This window comes from Amblyraja radiata, chromosome 35, assembly GCF_010909765.2.
Source record: "Amblyraja radiata isolate CabotCenter1 chromosome 35, sAmbRad1.1.pri, whole genome shotgun sequence".
Classification (NCBI taxonomy): domain Eukaryota; kingdom Metazoa; phylum Chordata; class Chondrichthyes; order Rajiformes; family Rajidae; genus Amblyraja; species Amblyraja radiata.
In genome coordinates this window covers 20,364,033-20,388,100 of record NC_045990.1, presented here as the reverse complement: position 1 = coordinate 20,388,100, position 24,068 = coordinate 20,364,033, and the positions used below count along the sequence as shown (strand labels likewise).

The following is a 24,068-nucleotide window of genomic DNA, read 5'->3' as shown; positions in this document are numbered from 1 at the left end:
GTGGCCCCAAAACCAACCCCTGCGGAACTCCACTAGTCACTGGCAGCCAACCAGAGAAAGCCCCCTTTATCCCCACTCTTTGGCTCTAAAATCTTACCAACCATTGAAGTCAGGCTAATCGGCCTATAGCTTCCCCTCTTATCCTTCGTTGCCTTCTTGAATAGCGGAGTAACATTTGGAATTTTCCAGTCCTCTGGCACCACTCCTGACTTCAGTGATTCTTGAAAGATCATCAGTAATGCCTCCACAATCTCTAATGCTATCTATTTCATAACTGTGGGGTGTTGTCCATCTGATCCAGATGACTTATGCACCTTCAGACCTTTCTGTTTCCCAAGCACCTTCTCTTTAGTAATAGCAACTCCACTACCTTCTACCCCCTAACTCTCTTGAAATACAGACATTTGGCTGGTGTCTTCTTCTGTAAAGACTGATACAAAAAACATTTTTAATTCATCTGCCATTTCATTATTCCCCGTTATTACTTCAAAGAACATTACAAAGAAGGGTAGTCGAAGTAATCCAAGACATTCTGGGCCTGGGAACCACACGTCAGAACTTTTTTCGCAGAGTGGAAATGTCAAAAACTACATGGCACAGCATAAAGGTATGAGAGGCCTTAACACCTTAAGTTTAATGGAGATGAATGGGGCATGTTTTTTACACAGAGCGGCGGGCGCCTGAAACACACTGGTGGTGTGGTGATGGTGGTAGATATGATAGTGGCATTTAATGCCGAGAATGGAAGGATATGGATCATGCACAGGCAGAGGAAATTTGGTTAAGCTTCATGCTTGGCATGGCCATTGTGGGCTGAAGGTACTGTTCCTGTGCTTCTAACACTCCAGATGCTGCCTCACCACTATGATGGACCATAGTCAAAGATCTTCCTTATATCTAAACATAAACGTTTTTGCAATAAAGGCCATCCTAACTAACACCCTAAAGGCCATTCTTGCCTTCCTAACTACTTTCTTCAGCCTGCTAACGTTTTGCAACTCCTGCACAAGAACACATGACTTCTCTACTTCCGCAATAGATCATGTACAAAATATTGAACATAGAATAGTACAGCACAGGAACAGGCTCTTCCGCCCACGAGGTCTGTGCGTAACATGATGCCAAAAGCAACATATCTGCCTACATAATCCATATTCCTCCATATCCTGCACATCCATGTGCTTATCCATAAGTCTATTAAATGCCACTATCATAACTGCCTCCATTTCCACCCCGACAACTTGTTCCAGGCACCCACCATCCTTTGTGTAAAAAAAGCCTTGCCCCACACATCTCCTTTAAACTTTGCCCCTCTCACCTTAAAGCTATGCCCTCTAGTATTTGACATTTCGATCCTGGAAAATAGGTTCTGACTATCTCCCCTATAACCATATAACAATTACAGCACGGAAACAGGCCATCTCGGCCCTACAAGTCCGTGCCGAACAACTTTTTCCCCTTAGTCCCACCTGCCTGCACTCATACCATAACCCTCCATTCCCTTCTCATCCATATGCCTATCCAATTTATTTTTAAATTATACCAACGAACCTGCCTCCACCACTTCCACTGGAAGCTCATTCCACACCGCTACCACTCTCTGAGTATAGAAGTTCCTCCTCATGTTACCCCTAAACTTCTGTCCCTTAATTCTGAAGTCATGTCCTCTTGTTTGAATCTTCCCTATTCTCAAAGGGAAAAGCTGGTCCACATCAACTCTGTCTATTCCTCTCATCATTTTAAAGACCTCTATCAAGTCCCCCCTTAACCTTCTGCGCTCCAGAGAATAAAGACCTAACTTATTCAACCTTTCTCTGTAACTTAGTTGTTGAAACCCAGGCAACATTCTAGTAAATCTCCTCTTTACTCTCTCTATTTTGTTGACATCCTTCCTATAATTGGGCGACCTAAATTGTACACCATACTCCAGATTTGGTCTCACCAATGCCTTGTACAATTTTAACATTACATCCCAGCTTCTATACTCAATGCTCTGATTTATAAAGGCTAGCATACCAAAAGCTTTCTTTACCACCCTATCTATATGAGATTCCATCTTCAAGGAACTATGCACGGTTATTCCCAGATCCCTCTGTTCAACTGTATTCTTCAATTCCCTACCATTTACCATGTATGTCCTATTTTGATTTGTCCTGCCAAGGTGTAGCACCTCACATTTATCAGCATTAAACTCCATTTGCCATCTTTCAGCCCATTCTTCCAAATGGCCTAAATCACTCTGTAGACTTTGGAAATCCTCTTCATTATCCACAACACCCCCTATCTTGGTATCATCTGCATACTTACTAATCCAATTTGCCACACCTTCATCCAGATCATTGATGTACATGTCAAACAACAAAGGACCCAACACAGATCCTTGAGGCACCCCACTAGTCACCTGCCTCCAACCCGACACACAACCATTCACCATTACCCTCTGGCTTCTCCCATTCAACCACTGTTGAATCCATCTTGCTACTCCTGCATTTACACCCAACAGTTGAACCTTCTTAACCAACCTTCCATGAGGAACCTTGTCAAAGGCCTTACTAAAGTCCATATAGACAACATCCACTGCTTTACCCTCGTCAATTTCCCTAGTAACCTCTTCAAAAAATTCAAGAAGATTGGTCAAACATGACCTTCCAGGCACAAATCCATGCTGACTGTTCCTAATCAGACCCCGTTTATCCAGATGCTTATATATATTATCTCTAAGTATCTTTTCCATTAATTTGCCCACCACTGAAGTCAAACTAACAGGTCTATAATTGCTAGGTTTACTCTTAGAACCCTTTTTAAACAATGGAACAACATGCGCAGTACGCCAATCCTCGGGGACTAATATCCTTCTCCTTGGTGAATACCGAAGAAAAGAAATTGTTCAATATCTCCCCCATCTCTTTTGGCTCTGCAGATAGCTGTCCACTCTGTCTCTCCAATGGACCAATTTTATCCCTCGTTATCCTTTTGCTATTAATATAGCTGTAGAAACCCTTTGGATTTACTTTCACCTTACTTGCCAAAGCAATCTCATGTCTTCTTTTAGCTTTTCTAATTTCTTTCTTAAGATTCTTTTTACATTCCTTATACTCCTCAAGCACCTCATTTACTTCATGCTGCCTATAATTATTGTAGATCTCCCTCTTTTTCCGAACAAGATGTCCAATTTCCCTTGAAAACCAGGGCTCTTTCCAATTTTTACTGTTTCCTTTCAACCGAACAGGAACATAAAGATTTTGTACTCTTAAAATTTCCCCTTTAAATGTCCTCCATTTCTCTTCTACATCCTTCCCATAAAACAAAATGTCCCAGTTCACTCCTTTTAAATCATTTCGCATCTCATCAAAGTTAGCCTTTCTCCAATCAAAAACCTCAACCCTAGGTCCAGTTCTGACCCTCTCCATAATTATATTGAAACTAATGGTATTGTGATCACTGGACCCGAAGTGCTCACAATACCTATCTATGCCTCATCTACTTTTGAATTCCTCTTCCAGTGCATGACCTCACACTTTCCACATTAAACTCCATTTCCTAACTTTTGGTTCTTCATTCTCTCTGTAGAGTCATAGATTCAAAGAGTCAAAGAGTGATACAGTGTGGAAACGGTCCATATCCCTCCAAACCTGTCCTTTCCATGTACTTGTCAAACAGTTTCTTAAACGATGGGATAATCCCAGTCTCAACTACCTCCTCTGGCAGGTTGTTCCATACCCCGACCACCCTTTGTGTGAAAAAGGTACCCCTCTGATTCATATTAAATCTTTTCCTCTTCATCTTGAACCTATGTCCACTGGTCCTTGATTCCCCTACGCTGGGCAAAAGACTCTGTGCATCTGCCCGATCTATTCCCCTCTTATACACCTCTATAAGATCACCCCTTATCCACCTGGGCTTCATGGAATAAAGAACAAGCCTACTCAACCTCTCCCTATAGTTCACACCCTCTATTCCTGGCAACATAAATCTTTTCTGAACCAATTCAAGCTTGATAATATCTTTCCTATAACATGGTGCCCAGAACTGAACACAATATTCAAAATGCGGCCTCACCAACATCTTAAACAACTGCAACATGACCTCCCAACTTCTATACTCAATACTCTGACTGATGCAGGCCAAAGTACCAAAAGCCTTTTTGACCACATCTACCTGCGAGTCAACCCTCAAGGAACCATGCACCTGTACTCCTTGATCCCTCTGCTCTACAACACTAACCAGAGACCTACCATTTATTGTGTTGGTCCTGCCCTTGTTCGATGTCCCAAAATGCAACACTTCACATTTCTCCGTATTATATTCTATCAACCATTCCTCTGCCCACTTGGCCAATCGATCTAGATCCTGCTGCAATCGTTCACAACCATCTTCACTATCTGCAAAACCGCTAACTTTTGTATCATCAGCAAATCATGCCCTGTATGTTCTCATCTTGATGTAGATGGCAAGTTCCATGAAGTCCATGCACACAATTACTGAAGTCCATGCACACAACATCTACAGCTCGGCCTTCATCAACCTTTTTGGTCACATTTTCAAAAAAATCAATCAGATTTGTGAGACACGATCTCCCACATACAAACCCATGCTGACAATCCCTAATCGACCCTTGCCCATCCAAATGCCTGTATATCCTGTCCTTCAGAATACTCTCCAGTAACTAACCAATTATAGATGTTAAGCTCACTGGCCTATAGTTCCCAGCATTTTCCCTGCAGCCCTTCTTGAAAAGAGGTAAAACATTTGCCACCCTCCAGTCTTCCGGCACCTCTCCTTATTTAAGGACAACTCGTAAAATTTCAACCAGGGCTCCTGCAATGTTCTCTCTAGTTTCCCACAATGTCCTCAGATATATCAGATCAGGCCCTGGAGATTTGTCTGCCTTCAAACACGACGGTACCTTCAGTACTTCTTCGACAGTAATCCTGACTGCTCTCAAGACACTTCCAGTCACTGCTCCAATTTCCTAGGTCCTACTGTTTTTCTCCTCGGAAATACAGAGGAGAAATACTAATTGAGGGCCTTGCCCATCTCCTGTGGCTCCACACAGAGGTGACCGCTTTGATTCCTGAGAGGTCCCACTCTCTCCCCTCCAGGGATGCACTTGATCCCAGCTGCCTATACATGTCCCATGCATCCTTCTTGTTTTTGACTAATGTCTCAATTTCCCTCGTCAGCCAAGCTTTCTTATGTTTGCCTGCTTTGTCCTTCACTCTAATGGGGACGTACACATCCTGAGCTTTCTTCAGTTCACGTTTAAAAACATCCCACTTGGCTGATGTTCCTTCCCCATCTAATAACCTGCTCCAGTTAACCTGAGCGAGACCTTCTCTCATACCCTCAAATTGGCCTTAACCCAGTTGAGCATTTAAACACGTGACCCTCTCCGTCCCTATCCATATAACTATCTTAAACCTAATCGAAATGAGATCACTGGTCCCAAAAGGCTCCTCCACGCACACCTCATTAACGTGCCCTTCCCAATTTCCCAATACTAGATCCAGCATTGCCCTCTCACGTGTAGGGGCCTCCACATACTGCTTAAGAAACCTCCTGAACAGTTTTGAGGAATTGCACCCCATCTGAACCCTTCACGCTATGATTTTCCAAATCTCTATTGGGAAAGTTGAAATCCCCTCCTACAACAACCTTATTTGACCTGCAGCTGCCTGCAATCTCCCGGCACATTTGTTCTTCTAATTCCTGTTGACTATTCGGCGTCTGTAGTACACGCCCAACAAGGTGATCATCCCTTTCTTGTTCCTCAGCTCCACCCGTATAGCCTCACAACATGAACCGTCAATAATGTCACCTCTCAACACAGCCGCGACATCTTCCTTTACCAACAATGCAATCCCCTTCTTTTCTCCTCACCCCTGTCTCTCCTGAAGCTCCTTTACCCCAGATTATTGAGCTGCGAGTCCTGCCCCTCCCTTAATCAGGTTTCAGTCATGGCTACAACGTCCCAGTCACTCGTACCTATCCATGCCCTAAACTCATCTGTCTTACCCATCAGGATCTTTGCAATAAGATACGCGCAGTTTAAACCAACCTTCCTTCCTCGCTCTCCTACCTATTCTGCCCACTAACCTTTCCCACACCATCCACCATACCAACTTCTAGCCTCTCAGTGTCATGTCCTGCACGAGATCCCACCCACCTGCCAATCCAGATTAAACCCTCCCGTGTAGCAATAGCAAACCTTCCCGCTGGGATGTTGGTTACGTTTAGGTGCAACCCGTCCCCTTTATTAGGTGCAACCCGTCCCCTTTTTGCAACCCTGCCCCGGAAGAAATCCCAATTATCCAGAATCCCTGCCCCCTTCACAAACTCCTCAACCACATATTCATTTCCCTTGTCTTCTTATTCTTACCTTAACTAGCACGTGGTACTGGAGGCAATCCTGAGATCACTATCCTGCAGGCACTACTTTTCAGTCTTCTACCCTATTCCGTAAATTCTTGTTGCAGAACCTCCTTCCTCTTCCGACGTATGTGCCAATATGCACAACAACATCCGGCTGCTTCCCCTCTTGAGGATGTGGTGCAGCCGCTCCGAGACGTCCTGTCCTAATACCAGGGAGGTAACACTCCATCCTGGAGTCTCTCCTGCTGCAGAGTCCAAACATAATTCAGCATCTTATTTCATCTGCGTCACGGTGGTGCAGCGATAGAGTTGCTGCCTTACAGCGCTTGCAACACCAGAGTCACGGGTTCGATCCTGACTATGGTGCAGTCTGTTCGGGGTTTTTTACGTTCTCCCCGTGACCACATGGGCTTACTCCGAGTTTCGGTTTCCTCCCACACTACAAAGCCGTACAGGTTTGCAAGTTAATTGTCTTGGGTTTGTATAGTTGGTATAAGTGTAAATTGTCGCTAGTATGTGTAGGATAGTATTAATGTGCGGGGATCGCTGGTCGGCGCAGACTCGGTGGGCTGAAGTGCCTGTTTCCATGCTGTATCTCTAAACAAAACTAAAATCTATTATAATCTTATCGGCAAACATGACACTGAGTCCTCGCCCCCAGGTCATTAATATAAATTCCAACTAGCCTAATCCAAGAACTGACCTGAATGCACCCTCATTGCAGACTTACAGCTTGGAAAAGATTCATTCATTCTTATATCTGTTAACCTTGGCTATTTTTCAGGTATGATTTCAAGGATGAAATTTGTATGAATGGATTTCATGAAAATAGAATTTAGAACAGTGCAGAAACAGGTTCTGCAGCTACAAAGTCAGTGCCGATCGTGATACCAATTTAAACCACACATCCACCACATGTGGTCTGTAACCAGCCATCTCCACTGTTCATGTGTCTGTGAATGCCTCAAACATTGCTCTCATTTACAATGGCTCTTTTCTCCTCAGGGGAATGATGCTCACAATCTACATCTGATCACTCTGGTCGGCGTTATTGTCTCTCTGGTTTGCCTTGCGCTGTCAGTCCTCACCTTCACCCTGTGTCGGGCCCTTAAAAGTATCAGGACCACCATCCACACTCACCTGTGCATCAGCCTCTTTTTGGCAGAACTGCTGCTCATCTTTGGAATGGACAAGACCGAATATCGGGTAGGTGAAGATAATGGTGACCACTTCTCCCGTTGATCTCACTCAGGAACAGGCCTTGGTGCACAACACCAAGATGGGCAGTGAGCCACATCACTGTTCCTTTATGCACTCAACACATGCTACTGTTTGGCCCCGACAGTGTAATGGCCCAGTGTATAATCCAATGCATCATCCAATGTACAACCCAATGTACCAATCCATTAGTGTGTAAGAAGGAACTGCAGATGCTGGTTTCAACGTAAGATAGACACAAAGCTGGAGTAACTCAGCGGGACAGGAAGCATATTTGGGGAGAAGGAATAGGTAACATTTCAGGTTGAGACCAGTCTGAAGAAGTTTATATGAACAATTTGTATGAGAATATGCAAGGCATGATTAGTAAGTTTGAAGATGCCATTAAAATAGGTGGTATCATAGATAGTAAATAAGGTTGTCAATAATCAGCCGGGTAAGTGTACCAAGGAATAATTAATGGAGTTTAATTAGGATGAGTACATAGTATTTTATCTAGAATAATGGAATCAAGAACCAGATGGCGATAGAGGAGGCCCAGGACAGAAAGGTTACTGTAGGAACAAGAAGGGGAGTTAAAATGGTTAGCAACCGGGAAATCCAGTTGGCCATGGTTTAGTACGAGCGCAAGTGTTCAGCGAAACAGTCGGCCGATTCTACACTTGGTCTCGCCAATGTAAAGGAGGCCACATCTGGAACACAGAGGATGAGACACAAAAAGCTGGAGTAACTCAGCAGGACAGGCAGCATCTCTGGAGAGAAGAAATGGGTGATGTTTTTGTGTATATCTTCGGTTCAAATCAGCATTTGCAGTTCCTTCCTACACACAGAAGATGAGGTTGGTCATGTGACCCAACTTCATCTCAACTGGAAGGGTTGCTGGGGTCCTGGGTTGATGTGAGGGAAGAGCTACAGGGACAGGTGTTACATCTCCTGCGGTTACAGGGGAAGGTACCTGGGAAGCGGGTGATTTGGGTGGGAAGGGATGAGTGAACCAAGGAATAGAAGAGGGAGCTGTCTCTCTGGAAGGCAGAAAGGGGTGGAGATGGGAAGATGTAACTACTGATGGGATCACATTGGAGGTGGTGGAAATGTCAGAAAAATAAATGTTGGATATGGAAGCTGGTGGGGTGAAAGGTGAGGACCAGGGAAACTCTATTCTTGTTCCGTTTGGGGGGAAGGGGACGCAAGAGCAAAACTCGGGGACACTGAGGAGGCGCAGGTGAGGGATCTGTCTATGACAGCAGGGGGAATCCACATTTACTACAGAAAGAGGACATCTCGGATGTCCTAGGATGGGAAGCCTCCTCTTGGGAGCTGATTTATGGATAAATTGGCTGTAGGGGACAGTGTCTATATTACAATTGTACATGATGTTGGTGTGGCCACATTTGGAGAGTTGTGTTCAGTTTTTGTCAGCATAGGATCAATGTCGTTAAGGTGGAAAGAGTGCAGAGAGGATTTATAAGGATGATGCCAGGACGGAGGCCTGAGCTATGGAGTGAGGTTAGGCTGGCTCGGATTTGATTCCTTGGAACGCAGGAGGCTGAGGGGTGATCTTATGGAGGTGTATAAGATCATGGGGGAAATAGAGGTGAATGCACAGTCTTTTCTCCAGAGTAGTGGAATCAAAAACCAGTGGACAACATTTTCAGATTAGATGGGCATTTAATAGAAATCTGGAAGGCAACTTTTTCATACAGACGGAGGTAGATATATGGAGCGGACTGCCAGAGGGGTAGTTGAGGCAGATACTGTAACAACATTTGAACAAAATTTATACAGATACCTGGATAGGAAAGCTTTCCAGGGATATAGGCCAAATGTGAGCAAGTGAGACAAGTGCAGATAGGACAACTGGGTGGTCATGGGCAAGTTGGGCTGAAGGGCCAGTTTCAGTGCTGTACGAGTCTACGACTCCATTACTTGAACTGTCCCAAAATCTGTGAGAAACATTGTTGAACTTCTTTCATTCTACTGTGAGTGATTCAGAGATGTTTCTATACATCAGCAGTACTACATATGTGTTGTCCTTCTGCAACATGCTGAATCATAAAAGGATCTGGTTCAGTACATCTTGTTATTTCCTTTTTTTCTGCATTCTCGAAGAGATCTGTAAGATTATACAGCAAGTAGCAAGCTTTATTTAGTGTATGGTTTGGTCCACCCAGGATGATAACATCACTTTCTCCGTCTCTCAAAATAGACCATAGATATAGAAATGTCAGAGCAGAACTGGTGAAAACCACACGTGCGCACAAACCAACTCAGCTGTAGAGATAGAGAAGGCAAGTGAGAGAAAGTTGTCCTCGCCCATATTGTACTGAACTGTGGTCAGCAGCATGTGCCTGCTACAACCCAGCACAGTTATGAAAGGACATTGAGCTTCATAAATGCTGCCTCGCCACTTCCTCTGGCAGTTTGTTCCATATACCCAGCACCCTCTGTGTGAAAGCATTGTCCCTCAGTTTCCTATTAACTCTTTCCCATCCCTCCTTAAACCTAAGCTCTCTAGTTGTTAAATGCCTGATGGGAAAAACACTGTGCAGGGGTAGCACAATGGTGCAGCGTTAGAGCTGTTGCCTCACAGCGCCGGTAACCCAGGTTCAATCCTGACAACGAGTGCTCTCTCTGTGGAGTTTGTACGTTTTCCCTGTGACCGCGTGGGTGCTCCACTTTCCAACTACATTCCAAAGACGTTCGTGATTGGCTTCTGTAAATTCCACCTAGTGTGTAGGACTAGCGTAGGGATGATCGATGATCGATGTGGACTCGGTGAGCTGAAGGGCCTGTTTCCATGCCGTTTCTCTAAAGTCAACTAAACATTCACTCCATCTACTCCCCATGACTTTATACATCTCTGTAAGATCATCCGTCAGCCTCCTATGCTCAAAGGATTAAGGTCCTAGCCTGCCCAACTCTCTCTGTAGCTCTAGAGAGCTCTTGGGTCCCAACAACATCCTCATAAACCAACTTTGCTATCTTGTGTGTCAGCTTTATGAAATCTTTCCTAAACTGAAGACAATGCCCAAGTACAAGTTCACCTTACTAAAATCCTTGTAGACAACATCCACCACCCTGACCTTATCGACCACGTTTGTCACCTCCTCATAGGTCAGGGCATTACAACCATATAACATATAACAATTACAGCACGGAAACAGGCCATCTCGACCCTTCTAGTCCGTGCCGAACACGTATTCTCCCCTAGTCCCATATACCTGCGCTCAGACCATAACCCTCCATTCCTTTCCCGTCCATATAACTATCCAATTTATTTTTAAATGATAAAAACGAACCTGCCTCCACCACCTTCACTGGAAGCTCATTCCACACAGCCACCACTCTCTGAGTAAAGAAGTTCCCCCTCATGTTACCCCTAAACTTCTGTCCCTTAATTCTCAAGTCATGTCCCCTTGTTTGAATCTTCCCTACTCTCAGTGGGAAAAGCTTATCCACGTCAACTCTGTCTATCCCTCTCATCATTTTAAAGATCTCTATCAAGTCCCCCCTTAACCTTCTGCGCTCCAAAGAATAAAGCCCTAACTTGTTCAACCTCTCTCTGTAACTTAGTTGCTGAAACCCAGGCAACATTCTAGTAAATCTCCTCTGTACTCTCTCTATTTTGTTGACATCCTTCCTATAATTAGGCGACCAAAATTGTACCCCATACTCCAGAATTGGCCTCACCAATGCCTTGTACGATTTTAACATTACATCCCAACTTCTATACTCAATGCTCTGATTTATAAAGGCCAGCACACCAAAAGCTTTCTTTACCACCCTATCTACATGAGATTCCACTTTCAGGGAACTGTGCACAGTTATTCCCAGATCCCTCTGTTCACCTGCATTCTTCAATTCCCTACCATTTACCATGTACGTCCTATTTTGATTTGTCCTGCCAAGATGTAGCACCTCACACTTATCAGCATTAAACTCCATCTGCCATCTTTCAGTCCACTCTTCCAACTGGCATAAATCTCTCTGTAGACTTTGAAAATCTACTTCATTATCCACAACCCCACCTATCTTAGTATCATCTGCATACTTATTAATCCAATTTACCACACCATCATCCAGATCATTGATGTACATGACAAACAACAGTGGACCCAACACAGATCCCTGTGGCACCCCACTAGTCACTAGCCTCCAACCTGACAAACAACCATCCACCATTACTCTCTGGCATCTCCCATTCAGCCACTGTTGAATCCATCTTGCTACTCCACCATTAATACCCAACCATTGAACCTTCTTAACCAACCTTCCATGAGGAACCTTGTCAAAGGCCTTACTGAAGTCCATATATACAACATCCACTGCTTTACCCTCATCAATTTCCCGAGTAACCTCTTCAAAAAATTCAAGAAGATTAGTCAAACATGACCTTCCAGGCACAAATCCATGTTGACTGTTCCTAGTCAGACCCTGTTTATCCAGATGCTTATATATATTATCTCTAAGTATCCTTTCCATTAATTTGCCCACCACTGACGTCAAACTAACAGGTCTATAATTGCTAGGTTTACTCTTAGACCCCTTTATAAACAATGGAACAACATGCGCAGTACGCCAATCCTCCGGCACTATTCCCGTTTCTAATGACATTTGAAATATTTCTGTCATAGCCCCTGCTATTTCTACACTAACTTCCCTCAATGTCCTAGGGAATATCCTGTCCGGACCTGGAGACTTATCCACTTTTATATTTCTCAAAAGTGTCAGTACTTCCTCTTCTTTGAATCTCATAGTTTCCATAGCCACTCTACTTGTTTCCCTTACCTCACATAATTCAATATCCTTCTCCTTGGTGAATATCGAAGAAAAGAAATTGTTCAATATCTCCCCCATCTCTTTTGGCTCTGCAGATAGCTTTCCACTCTGACTCTCTAATGGACCAATTTTATCCCTCGTTATCCTTTTGCTATTAATATAGCTGTAGAAACCCTTTGGGTTTACTTTCACCTTACTTGCCAAAGCAACCTCATATCTTCTTTTAGCTTTTCTAATTTCTTTCTTAAGATTCTTTTTACATTCTTTATACTCCTCAAGCACCTCATTTACTCCATGCTGCCTATAATTATTGTAGGTCTCCCTCTTTTTCCGAACCATGTCCAATTTCCCTTGAAAACCATGGCTCTTTCCGATTTTTACTATTTCCTTTCAACCGAACAGGGACATAAAGATTCTGTACTCTTAAAATTTCACCTTTAAATGTACTCCATTTCTCTTCCACATCTTTCCCATAAAACAAAATGTCCCAATTTACTCCTTTTAAATCCTTTCGCATCTCCTCAAAGTTAGCCTTTCTCCAATCAAAAATCTCAACCCTAGGTCCAGTTCTGACCCTCTCCATAATTATATTGAAACTAATGGTATTGTGATCACTGGTCCGGAACTGTTCCCCAACGCATACCTCTGCCACCTGACCCGTCCCATTTCCTAACAGGTGGTCCAGCACCGCCCCTTCTCTAGTAGTTACTTCTATGTATTGCTGCAAAAAACTATCCTGCACACATTTTACAAACTCCAACCCATCCAGCCCATTTACAGAATGTGTTTCCCAGTCTATGTGTGGAAAATTGAAATCTCCCACAATCACTACCTTGTGCTTACTACTAATATCTGCAATCTCCTTACATATTTGCTCTTCCAATTCTCGCTCCCCATTTGGCGGTCTATAATACACCCCTATAAGTGTTGCTACCCCTTTCCCATTTCTCAGTTCCACCCAAATAGCCTCCCTAGACGAGCCCTCTAATCTATCCTGCCAAAGCACTGCTGTAATATCTTCCCTGATAAGCAATGCAACACCTCCACCTCTTGCCCCTCCAATTCTATCACACCTGAAGCAACGAAACCCTGGAATATTTAGTTTCCAATCACAGCCCTCCTGCAACCATGTTTCACTGATCGCCACAACATCATACTTCCAGGTGTCAATCCAGGCTCTAAGTTCATCCACCTTTCTTACAATGCTCCTAGCATTAAAATATACACATTTAAGAAACCCACCCTCTCTTATTCTCTGTTTATTGTCTTTTTCTTCACTCTCCCCTACATTTTGGGTCAGAGTGCTACCATTCTCTGCCTCCTGCCTCACACACTGACTGCTAGCTTTCCCAATTTGAGTCCCTCCCCCCAACCATACTAGTTTAAAGTCTCCCCAGTAGCCTTTGCAAATCTCCCCGCCAGGATATTGGTCCCCCTCGAGTTCAAGTGCAACCCGTCCTTTCTGTACAGGTCGCACCTTCCCCAAAAGAGGTCCCAATGATCCAGAAACTTGAATCCATACCCACTGCACCAGTCCCTCATCCACTCATTTATCCTCCACCTCGCTCCATTCCTACTCTCACTGTCGCGTGGCACAGGCAGTAATCCTGAGATTGTTACCTTTGCAGTCCTTCTCCTTAACTCTCTACCTAACTCCCTAAATTCTTCTTTCAGGACCTCTTCTCCTTTTTTATCTATGTCGTTGGTACCTATATGCACCACAACTTCAGGTTCCTCTCCCTCCCATTTCAGGATTTCTTGGACCCGTTCAGACACATCCCTGACCCTGGCACCAGGGAGGCAAACTACCATCCGGGTCTCTTGTCTGCGTCCACCGAATCGCCTATCTGACCCCCTGACTATAGAGTCCCCTATTACAATTGCCCTCCTCTTCTTTTCCTTACCCTTCTGAGCAACAGGACCGGTCTTTATGCCAGAGGCCCGGCCGCTGTCGCTGCCCCCAGGTAGGCTGTCTCCCCCACCCTTACTCAAACATGAGTACTTATTTTCAAGGTGTACAGCCACCGGGGTACTCACCAGTCCCTGCCTCTGCCCGTTGCCCTTCCTAACTGTGACCCAGTTTTCTGTCTCCCGTGGTCTTGGAGTGACCACCTCCCTGTAACTCCTATCTATGACCTCCTCGCTCTCCCTGAGCAGACAGAGGTCATCGAGTTGCTGTTCCAGGTTCCTAACACGGTCCCTTAGGAGCCCCATCTCGACGCACCTGGCGCAGATGTGGACGTCTGGAGGGCACTCAGACTCCATGACCTCCCACATCTGACATCCAGAACAGTAAACTGCCCTGGCCCTCATTCTCCCCCTTATCCGAATACAATAAAGCCTTACCCGGGATACAAGCCAATCAGCTGCTTGAGTATAAGAGTCAGGAAATCATGGTACAGGTTCAAAGGTTCAAAAGGTTCCAAGGTTCTTTATTTGTCACATACACCAATTGGTGAAGTGAAATGCGGATTGCCATTGCAGCACATTAAAAAGAATACAACATAACAATAATAAAGAAATTTAAACATAAAAATGAGGATGGGTCGACGGAGGAAGCCGCCTCTTCGACCGGGTAGGGACCCTGAAAGCAGTTTCCCCCTCACCCCCCACATAAAAAATAATAGACCTCCAAAAACAAAACACTTGACTCACTAAAAATTAAAAAAAGAGATGAGAAAATGGACAGCTGCAGGCTGGGCAGCCGTACCCATACAGGACGGCGCCCCCCCACCAGTTCATAGGACTTTGGTGAGGCCACATTTGGAATATTGTGTGCAGTTCTGGTCACCCTATTGCAGGAAGGATGTGGAGGCTTTGGAAAGGGGGCAGAGGAAGTTTACCAGATTGTTGCCAGGATTAGGGGCTACATGGAGAGGTTGGACAGACTTGGATTGTTTTCTCTGGAATGCCGAGGCTGCGGGAAAACCTGATGGATGTACATAAAATTATGAGAGGCATAGATAGGGCAGGTAGTCAGAACCTTTTCCCCTGGATGAATGAAATCAAATACGAGAGAGCATTGCTTTAAGGTGAAAGGGCAAAATTTAAAGCAGATCCACTGGGCAGCTTTTGTTTTACACGGAGGGTGGTTAGTGACTGGAATGCACTGCCAGGGTTGGTGGTTGTGGCAGATACAATAGTGGCATTTATGAGGCTTTTGACTAGAGATATGGATATGCAAGGAATGGAGGGATGTGGATTATGCGCAGGTAGATAAGGGATAGTCTTGGCATCATGCTCAGCAAAGACATAGTGGAATGAAGGGCCTGTCCTTGTGCTGCACTGATCTGTGTTTTATGAACACTTGGGAGCTTTGAAACTTAATGGACAGTTTGCATTACAGTCAAGGAAGGGCTAAACATCCTATGACGTATGAAGGTCCAGGTCCTAATCAGATATATACAAGGATACAGTGGGAAGCTGAAGATTAAATCGCAAGAGCCCTGGCTAAGATATATAAATCATCATTAGACAAGGGTGAGGTGCCAGAAGACTTGAAGGTGGCTAATGTTGTGCCACTATTTAAAAAGTGCTGCAAAGAAAAACTTGGAACTATAGATCAATGAAGTTAACATCTGTGGTAGGTAAGTTACAGGAGAGGATTTTGAGGGATAAGATGCATTTGGAAAGGTGGGGGATGTTTTTGATTGATTTTTTTAAATGAAATAACCAAAGGTTGAGGGCAGGGTTGTATCAATAGTCTCTATGGACTTTAGCTGGGCCTCGTGTAAGGTTCCCCATCGTAGGCTTCACTGGAAGGTTCGATAACGTGGGATCCACGGAGAGCCAGCTAACTGGATATAGAATGTGTAAGAAGGAACTGCAGATGCTGGTTTAAACCGAAGATAGACACAAAAACCTGGAGTAACTCGGCGGGTCAGACAGCATTTCTGGAGAAAAAGAATAGGTGACGTTTCGGGTGACGTTTTGGGTCGAGACCCTTTTTCAGACTCGACTCGAAACGTCACCTATTCCTTTTCTCCAGAAATGCTGTTTGACCCGCTAAGTTACTCCAGCCTTTTGAGTCTAACTGGATATAGAATTGGTTTCATGGATATGAGCAGGGAGTGTGTGCCTCACGGATCGATGCTGGGCTCATTCTGTTTGTAATTTATATTAACAATTTGTATGAGAATATGCAAGGCATGATTAGTAAGTTTGAAGATGCCAATAAAATAGGTGGTATATAGTAAATAAGGTTGTCAATAATCAGCTGGGTAAGTGGACTAAGGAATTTAATTAGGATGAACACATAGTCTTTTATCTAGAATAGGGGAATCAAGAACCAGATGACATAGGTTTAAGGTGAGAAGGGAAACTTTTAATAGGAACCTAAGGGCAATTTTTCCCACACGGAGGATGGTGGGTAAATGGAACAAGCTGCCAGAGGAGGTAGTTGAGGCAGGAAACATAACTACATTTATATGCCATGAAAGGGAAAGATTTAGAGGAGGATGAAGTGGCAAAAACAGGAAAGCAGATTATTACCTAAATGGTGTCAAGTTCAGAAAAGGGAAAATACACTGGGATCTGGGGATCCTTGTTCATTAGTCACTGAAAGTAAGCATGCAGGTACAGCAGGCAGTGAAGAAAGCGAATGGCATGTTGGCCTTCATAACAAGAGGAGTTGAGTATAGGAGTAAAGAGGTCCTTCTGCAGTGGTACAGGGCCCTAGTGAGACCACGACTGGCGTATTGTGTGCAGTTTTGGTCTCCAAATTTGAGGAAGGGCATTCTTGCTATTGAGGGAGTGCAGCGTAGGTTCATTAGGTTAATTCCCGGGTTGGCGACCCTGTCATATGTTAGAAACATAGAAACATAGAAAATAGGTGCAGGAGTAGGCCATTCGGCCCTTCGAGCCTGCACCGCCATTCAATATGACCATGGCTGATCATCCAACTCAGTATCCTGTACCTTGTTGATAGAATGCGACATCTGGGCTTGTATACTCTGGAAATTAGAAGGATGAGAAGGGATCTTATTGAAACATATAAGATTATTCAGGGATTAGACACGCTAGAGGCAGGAAACATGTTCCCAGTGTCGGGGGACTCCAGAACCAGGGGCCACAGTTTAAGAATAAGAGGTAAGACATTTAGAACGGAGATAAGGAAACACTTTTTCACACAGAGTTCTGAGTGTGGAATTCTCTGCCTCAGAGGGCAGTGGAGGCCAGTTCTCTGTATACTTTCAAGAGTGAGATAGATAGGGCCCTTGAAGATAGCGGAGTCAGGGGATATGTGGAGAAGGCAAGAACGGGGTACTGATTGTGGATGATCAGCCATGATCACACTGAATGGTGGTGCTGGCTCAAAGGGCCGAATGGCCTACTCCCGCACCTATTGTCTATTTTCTATTATCACTGGCTCATGGGACTAGTGCAGATGAAGCAAGTTGGTTGGAATATGCTATTGGGCCGAAGGCCCTGTTTCCATGTTGTATGACTCTATAACTCCATGTTAGAGTGCTCTCTGCCAGAGAAGAGAATTCAAAAAAGTATTCAACATAGGGAATCTCTTCAATCTACTGGGGAAGTGAAGACAATGATGAGTTTTCATTGTGATGCATCAATACACTGGGCCCAGGACGGGCCTTCACAGATACACACGTCCAGGAACCTGAAGCTGTTGACTCTTTGTGTAGGAAACATAGAAACATAGAAAATAGGTGCAGGAGTAGGCCATTCGGCCCTTCGAGGCTGCACCGCCATTGAATATGATCATGGCTGATCATCCAGCTCAGTATCCTGTAACTGCCTGCTCTCCATATCCCCTGATACCTTTAGCCACAAGGGCCACATCAAACTCCCTCTTAAATATAGCCAATGAACTGGCCTCAACTACCTTCTGTAGCAGAGAATTCCAGAGATTCACTACCCTCTGTGTGAAAAATATTTTTCTCATCTCGGTCCTAAAAGATTTCCCCCTTATCCTTAAACTGTGACCCCTTGTTTTGGACTTCCCCAACATCGGGAACAATCTTCCTGCATCTAGCCTGTCCAACCCCTTAAGAATTTTTAAAGTTTCTGTAAGATCCCTCCTCCATCTTCTAAATTCTAGCATGTACAAGCCGAGTCTATCCAGTCTTTCTTCATATGAAAGTCCTAACATCCCAGGAATCAGTCTGGTGAACCTTCTCTGTACCCCCTCTATGGCAAGAATGTCTTTCCTCAGATTGGGAGACCAAAACTGTACGCAATACTCCAGGTGTGGTCTCACCAAGACCCTGTACAACTGCAGTAGAAACTCCCTGCTCCTATACTCAAATCCTTTTGCTATGAATGCTAACATACCATTTGCTTTCTTCACTGCCTGCTGCACCTGCATGCCTACTTTCAATGACTGGTGTACCATGACACCCAGGTCTCGTTGCATCTCCCCTTTTCCTAATCGGCCACCATTCAGATAATAGTCTACTTTCCTGTTTGTGCCACCAAAGTGGATAACCTCACATATATCCACATTATACTGCATCTGCCATGCATTTGCCCACTCAGCCAGCCTATCCAAGTCACCTTGCAGCCAAGTCATCCGTAAACTTGGAGATGTTGCATTCAATTCCCTCGTCCAAATCAGTAATATATATTGTAAATAGCTGTGGTCCCAGCACTGAGCCTTGCGGTACCCCACTAGTCACTGCCTGCCATTCTTTAAAGGACCCGTTTACTCCTACTATGTGCTTCCTGTCTACCAGCCAGTTCTCCATCCACATCAATACTGAACCCCCAATACCGTGTGCTTTAAGTTTGTATACTAATCTCTTATGTGGGACCTTGTCGAAAGCCTTCTGAAAGTCCAGATATAACACATCCACTTTTTCACCCTTATCCACTCTACTAGTTACATCCTCAAAAAATTCTATAAGATTCGTCAGACATGATTTACCTTTCATAAATCAATGCTGACTTTGTCCAATGATTTCATCACTTTACAAATGTGCTGCTATCCCATCTTTAATAACTAGCAGTTTCCCCACTTCCGATGCTAGACTAATGGTCTGTAATTCCCCGTTTTCTCTCTCACTCCCTTTTTAAAAAGTGGGGTTACATTAGCTACCCTCCAATCCTCAGGAACTACTCCAGAATCAAAAAGTTCTGAAAAATTATCACTAATGCATCCATTATTTCTGTGGCTACTTTCTTAAGTACTCTGGGATGCAGCCTATCTGGCCCTGGGGATTTATCGGCCTTTAATCCATTCAATTTACCTAACACCACTTCCCGGCTAACCTGGATTTCACTCAGTTCCTCCATCTCATTTGACCCCAGGTCCCTTACTATTTCCGGCAGATTATTTATGTCTTCCTTAGTGAAGAGTGAACCAAAGCAGTTATTCAATTGGTCTGCCATGTCCTTGTTCCCCATGATCAATTCACCTGTTTCTGACTGCAAGGGACCTACATTTGTTTTAACTAATCTTTTCTCTTCACATATCTATAAAAACTTTTGCAGTCAGTTTTTATGTTCCCTGCCAGTTTTTTTTAAATAATATATTTTCCCTTTCCTAATTAAGCCCTTTGTCTTCCTCTGCTGGACTCTGAATTTCTCCTAGTCCTCTGGTAGGCTGCTTTTTCTGGCTAATTTATATGTTTCATCTTTTGTTTTGATACTATCCCTGATTTCCCTTGTTATCCACAGATGCGCTACCTTCCCTGATTTATTCTTTTGCCAAACTGGGAAAGGACTGCAGATGCTGGTTTAAATCGAAGGTAGCCACAAAATGCTGGAGTAACTCGGCGGGACAGGCAGCATCTCTGGCGAGAAGGAATGGGTGAAGTTTCGGTTCCACAGTCTGAAGAAGGGTCTCGACCCGAAATGTCACCTATCCCTTCTCTCCAGAGATGCTGCCTGTCCCGCTGAGTTACTCCAGCATTTTGTGTCTGCTGTTGACTCTTTGTTCTGTTGTCCCGTTAATGAAGACAGGTTCATGGATCCCTAGCTTTCCTGAAGTTGTCTGGTTGCGTTATGGACTGGTTTGGCAATTTGAACACCTAGGAAGGAAGGAGAAAAGGAGAACACAATAATGGTGAACACAGCCTGGTCCATCACGGGTACCAACCTCCCCACCATTGAAGTGATCTGTAGGAGGCGTTGTCTCAAAGAGGCAGCAAGTATCATCATGAACCCACACCACCTGGCCACGCTCTCATTTCACTTCCCCCATTGGGAAAAGGTTTGGGAGTCTGAAACTATGACCTCAGGCTGTTCAGGAACAGCTTCTTCCCAACAACCTCCAGGCTTTTGAACACTACACACTCCAACTAAACTACAAACTATGAACTGTCTTGATTGCACCAAGTAATTTCAGTTTTTGTTTCGTACTAATATTGTTTTTTTGTAATTTATTGAACTTTTGTTTATTGCATTACCTATAAGTTCTGTGTTTACACCGCTGTTATGGCTGCCATGTAATAATTTCACAGTAGAAATAAGGGAGTAGAGCAGGGGACAGAGCTCACCGCCCTGAGGTGCCCTGTGTTGATGGCCATCGAGGAGCAAGTGTTGGTGCAATCTGGACTGATTGTGGTCTGGTGATGAGGAAGTCGTGAATCAATATAAACGACAAACCTTATAGGACGTCATCCAGCACAGAAACAGACCAACGGAAGTCATAGTGAAAATAGTGAGTGCATTGATGCTGTCTCCAGAATTCAACATAATGGAGTTGCCACTTTGGAGGGCATCAAACAGAATCCATGCTACGTTAGAAAAGGAGCAAGGGAGACGATAGGAAACTACAGGCAGTTGGTCAAACTTGAGTGGGCAGTGAAATGTATCTTCGTACCAATGCATTATCCCTTATATCCCGTATCATTTATCCACACACTGTCAATGGCTCACAGTGTACAGATTCAATTGTAATCATGTATTGTCTTTCTGCCGGCTGGTTAGCATGTAACAAAAGCTTTTCACTGTACCTCGGTACACATGACAATAAACTAAACTGAAACTGCTGTGTACAACCAACCAAGTGTCCTGGCCCAGTGCACTGATCCAGTGTAATGACCTAGTGTACCGGCCCAGAATACCAAACCAATATACTCAGCACGCAGGCCCAGTATATTGACCTAGTGAACCAGCCAGTGTACCACCCTGTGCAGCCCAGCTCAGGCTCATTAATTCCTTGTTGTTCTCTTGCATCACTTCCAGGATCTTTGTGCCGTCATCGCTGGATTCCTGCATTATTTCTTCCTGGCCTGTTTTTCCTGGATGCTCCTGGAAGGTGTGCAGCTTTACCTCATGCTGGTGAAAGTCTTCAATGCAAAGAGTATGAGACCAACGTACATGTACTTGTTTGGCTACGGTTGCCCCCTGATTACTGTTGGCATCTCAGCAGCCGTGTATTCCCAGGGATATGGAACAGAGAAGCAGTAAGTATGAAAACTGTAGATTTTTTTACAGACATTGCACTCAGAGTACATTGAGTTTCCGTGACAGGAATAAACATGGTTTCCGGAGGAGGCCATTCGACCCCTTGCACCTATTCTAGCATTCAGTTGGTCCATGACCAAACTACAACCTCAGGACCATTATTTTGCACTGACCCTATTTTCCCCATATCCTTGATATCCATCTCTGTCTGAAAACACTCAGCCACTGAGCTTGCAAAACCCACTTGGGGAGAGGATTGCAAAGGTTCTCCACCCACTAAGTGAAGATATTTCTTCCCATCTCCACATGCAGCATGAGAACAGGTCCTTCATCCCATGAGGTCAACCATCAAGCACCCTTTTATCCCAATCCTACACTGATCCCTCTTTCTCTTCCCAAAATTTCCATCAACTGCTCCAGATCCCCAAGTCCCATTCCTGTATTGTACTGTTCCATGTTCTGTGCTATAATTCATGGGATAACTTACAGCAACCTATCAACCTACACGTGTTTGGGATGTTGATGGAGACTGCAGCACCCAAAGGGAATTTGCATGGATTTAGGTGGAACGTGCAAACTCCACATAGGCATCACCCAAAGTCGGGATCAAACCCAGGTGTCTGGAACTGAGGTAACAGTTCCATTAGCCACTCTAATTATGATCCCTGGTTGCCTGGGGAAATACTATCCTTGCATCTATTCTATCCCCATAGGAATTTCACATAGACTCTAGATATGCTTTCACCCTACCTATTCCCCTCATGATGTTATACACCTCCACAACATCACCCCTCCCTCCTGAATTTCAAGGAATAAAGATCTAGCCTGTTCAACCATTCCCTACAGCTCAGGGCCTCGAGTGCCAACACCTCACCACACAGGTGAGGTGCTGCAAGGCTGAAGGGTGTGCCTCTATTCAAGAAGGGCTCGAAGGAAGAGAGTATTCTGAGGGATAGGATATGTATGCATTAGACAGGGACTAATCAGGGCTAGTCAGCATGATTAGGTACATGGAAGTGTGTGACTTACCAATCTAATTAAATGTTGAAGTAATCAAAGAGGTTGAGAAGGGCAAAGCCATAGACATTGTCTACATTGGCTTCAGCAAGAGATTTGATGAGGTTCCGCAGGGTAGGCTGCACTGGATCATTAGATCATATGCGATCCAGGGAGAGCCAACTGACTGCATTAAGAATTAGCTTTGTGAAAGGAAGCAGAGGGTGATGGTGGAAGGTTATCATTCAGAATGGAGGTCTGTGATTAGTGGCATGCTAGAGAATTGTGAAGGCATGATGAGTAAGTTTGTAGATGACACTAAACTGAGTGATATAATAGATAGCGAAGATGTTTATTAAAAAAATGCAGTGGTACAAGCCATTGGTACAAGACATTTAGAGTATTGTGTTCAGTTTTGGTCACCTGTTCTCACAAAAGATCTCCTTTATATTCAGCCTGTAGTGGGTGCCTGGTACTTTGTGCAGGGGAGGTGGTGGAAGCAGATATGATAGCATGTTTAATGGGCATTGAAACAAATACATGAGAAGATAGGGAATGGTGGGATACAGACCATGTGCAGACAGATGAGAATTTTTATGTTTTCATCATGATATGAGCAGTGAAGGTCTCCTTCAGTGATGCACTGTTCTTTGTTCAATGTTTTATGTCCTTGCCAACATGTGTATCCATCTACAATACAAGAATGTCATTTGCCTGCATAGTGCTGTATCCATCTAGGCCTAGCCTATTTATTTACTACAAACAAAGGTCCCAGCACCTATAACTATGGTGCAACACTTTATATACTGTACACCCAGTCAGAAACACCTCATTCACCATTACCCTCTGCATCCTATCACCAAGCACAATGTGGCTCCAGTTTATGCCCCAGACAGAGTCAGAGTCATAGGGTGATACAGTGTGGAATCAGGCCCTTCAGCCCAACTCCCCTACACCGGCCAACAATGTTCCAGCTACAATAGTCCCACTTGCCTGCGACCTATGTACTGCAGTCTTCGGGATTCTCTGCACCTTAATCTTCTGAATCAGCCAACCATGTGGGGCTTTGTCAAATGTCTTGCTAAAGTCCATATGGGCAACATCTTCTGCCCTGCTTCATCAATCTCTATTGCCTCCTCGAAAAACCCCATCACAATTTCCCCACACAAATACATGCTGACCAAACCTAACCATTCCTGCCTTTCCAAATATTTTCGGTCACTCAGAACTCCCTCCAATATGTTCCCAACCACTGACACAAGGTTCACTCGCTTATACTTATCTGGCTTACCCCTTCTGCCCTAAAATGAAATCTGCTTGCGGTCAAAGCA

General features: G+C 44.3%; 1 protein-coding gene across 1 annotated transcript in view; it reads left to right on the top strand.

The window, feature by feature from the left end:
* The window catches only part of LOC116991884 (adhesion G protein-coupled receptor E3-like), a 52,052-nt gene that overhangs the window by 12,596 nt on the left and 15,388 nt on the right, over positions 1-24,068 (top strand). Inside the window, exons 4-5 of the mRNA XM_033050861.1 lie at positions 7,378-7,578; positions 21,520-21,740. Coding sequence (XP_032906752.1) covers positions 7,378-7,578; positions 21,520-21,740 — 422 coding nt within the window. The remainder of the gene's footprint in view (positions 1-7,377; positions 7,579-21,519; positions 21,741-24,068) is intronic.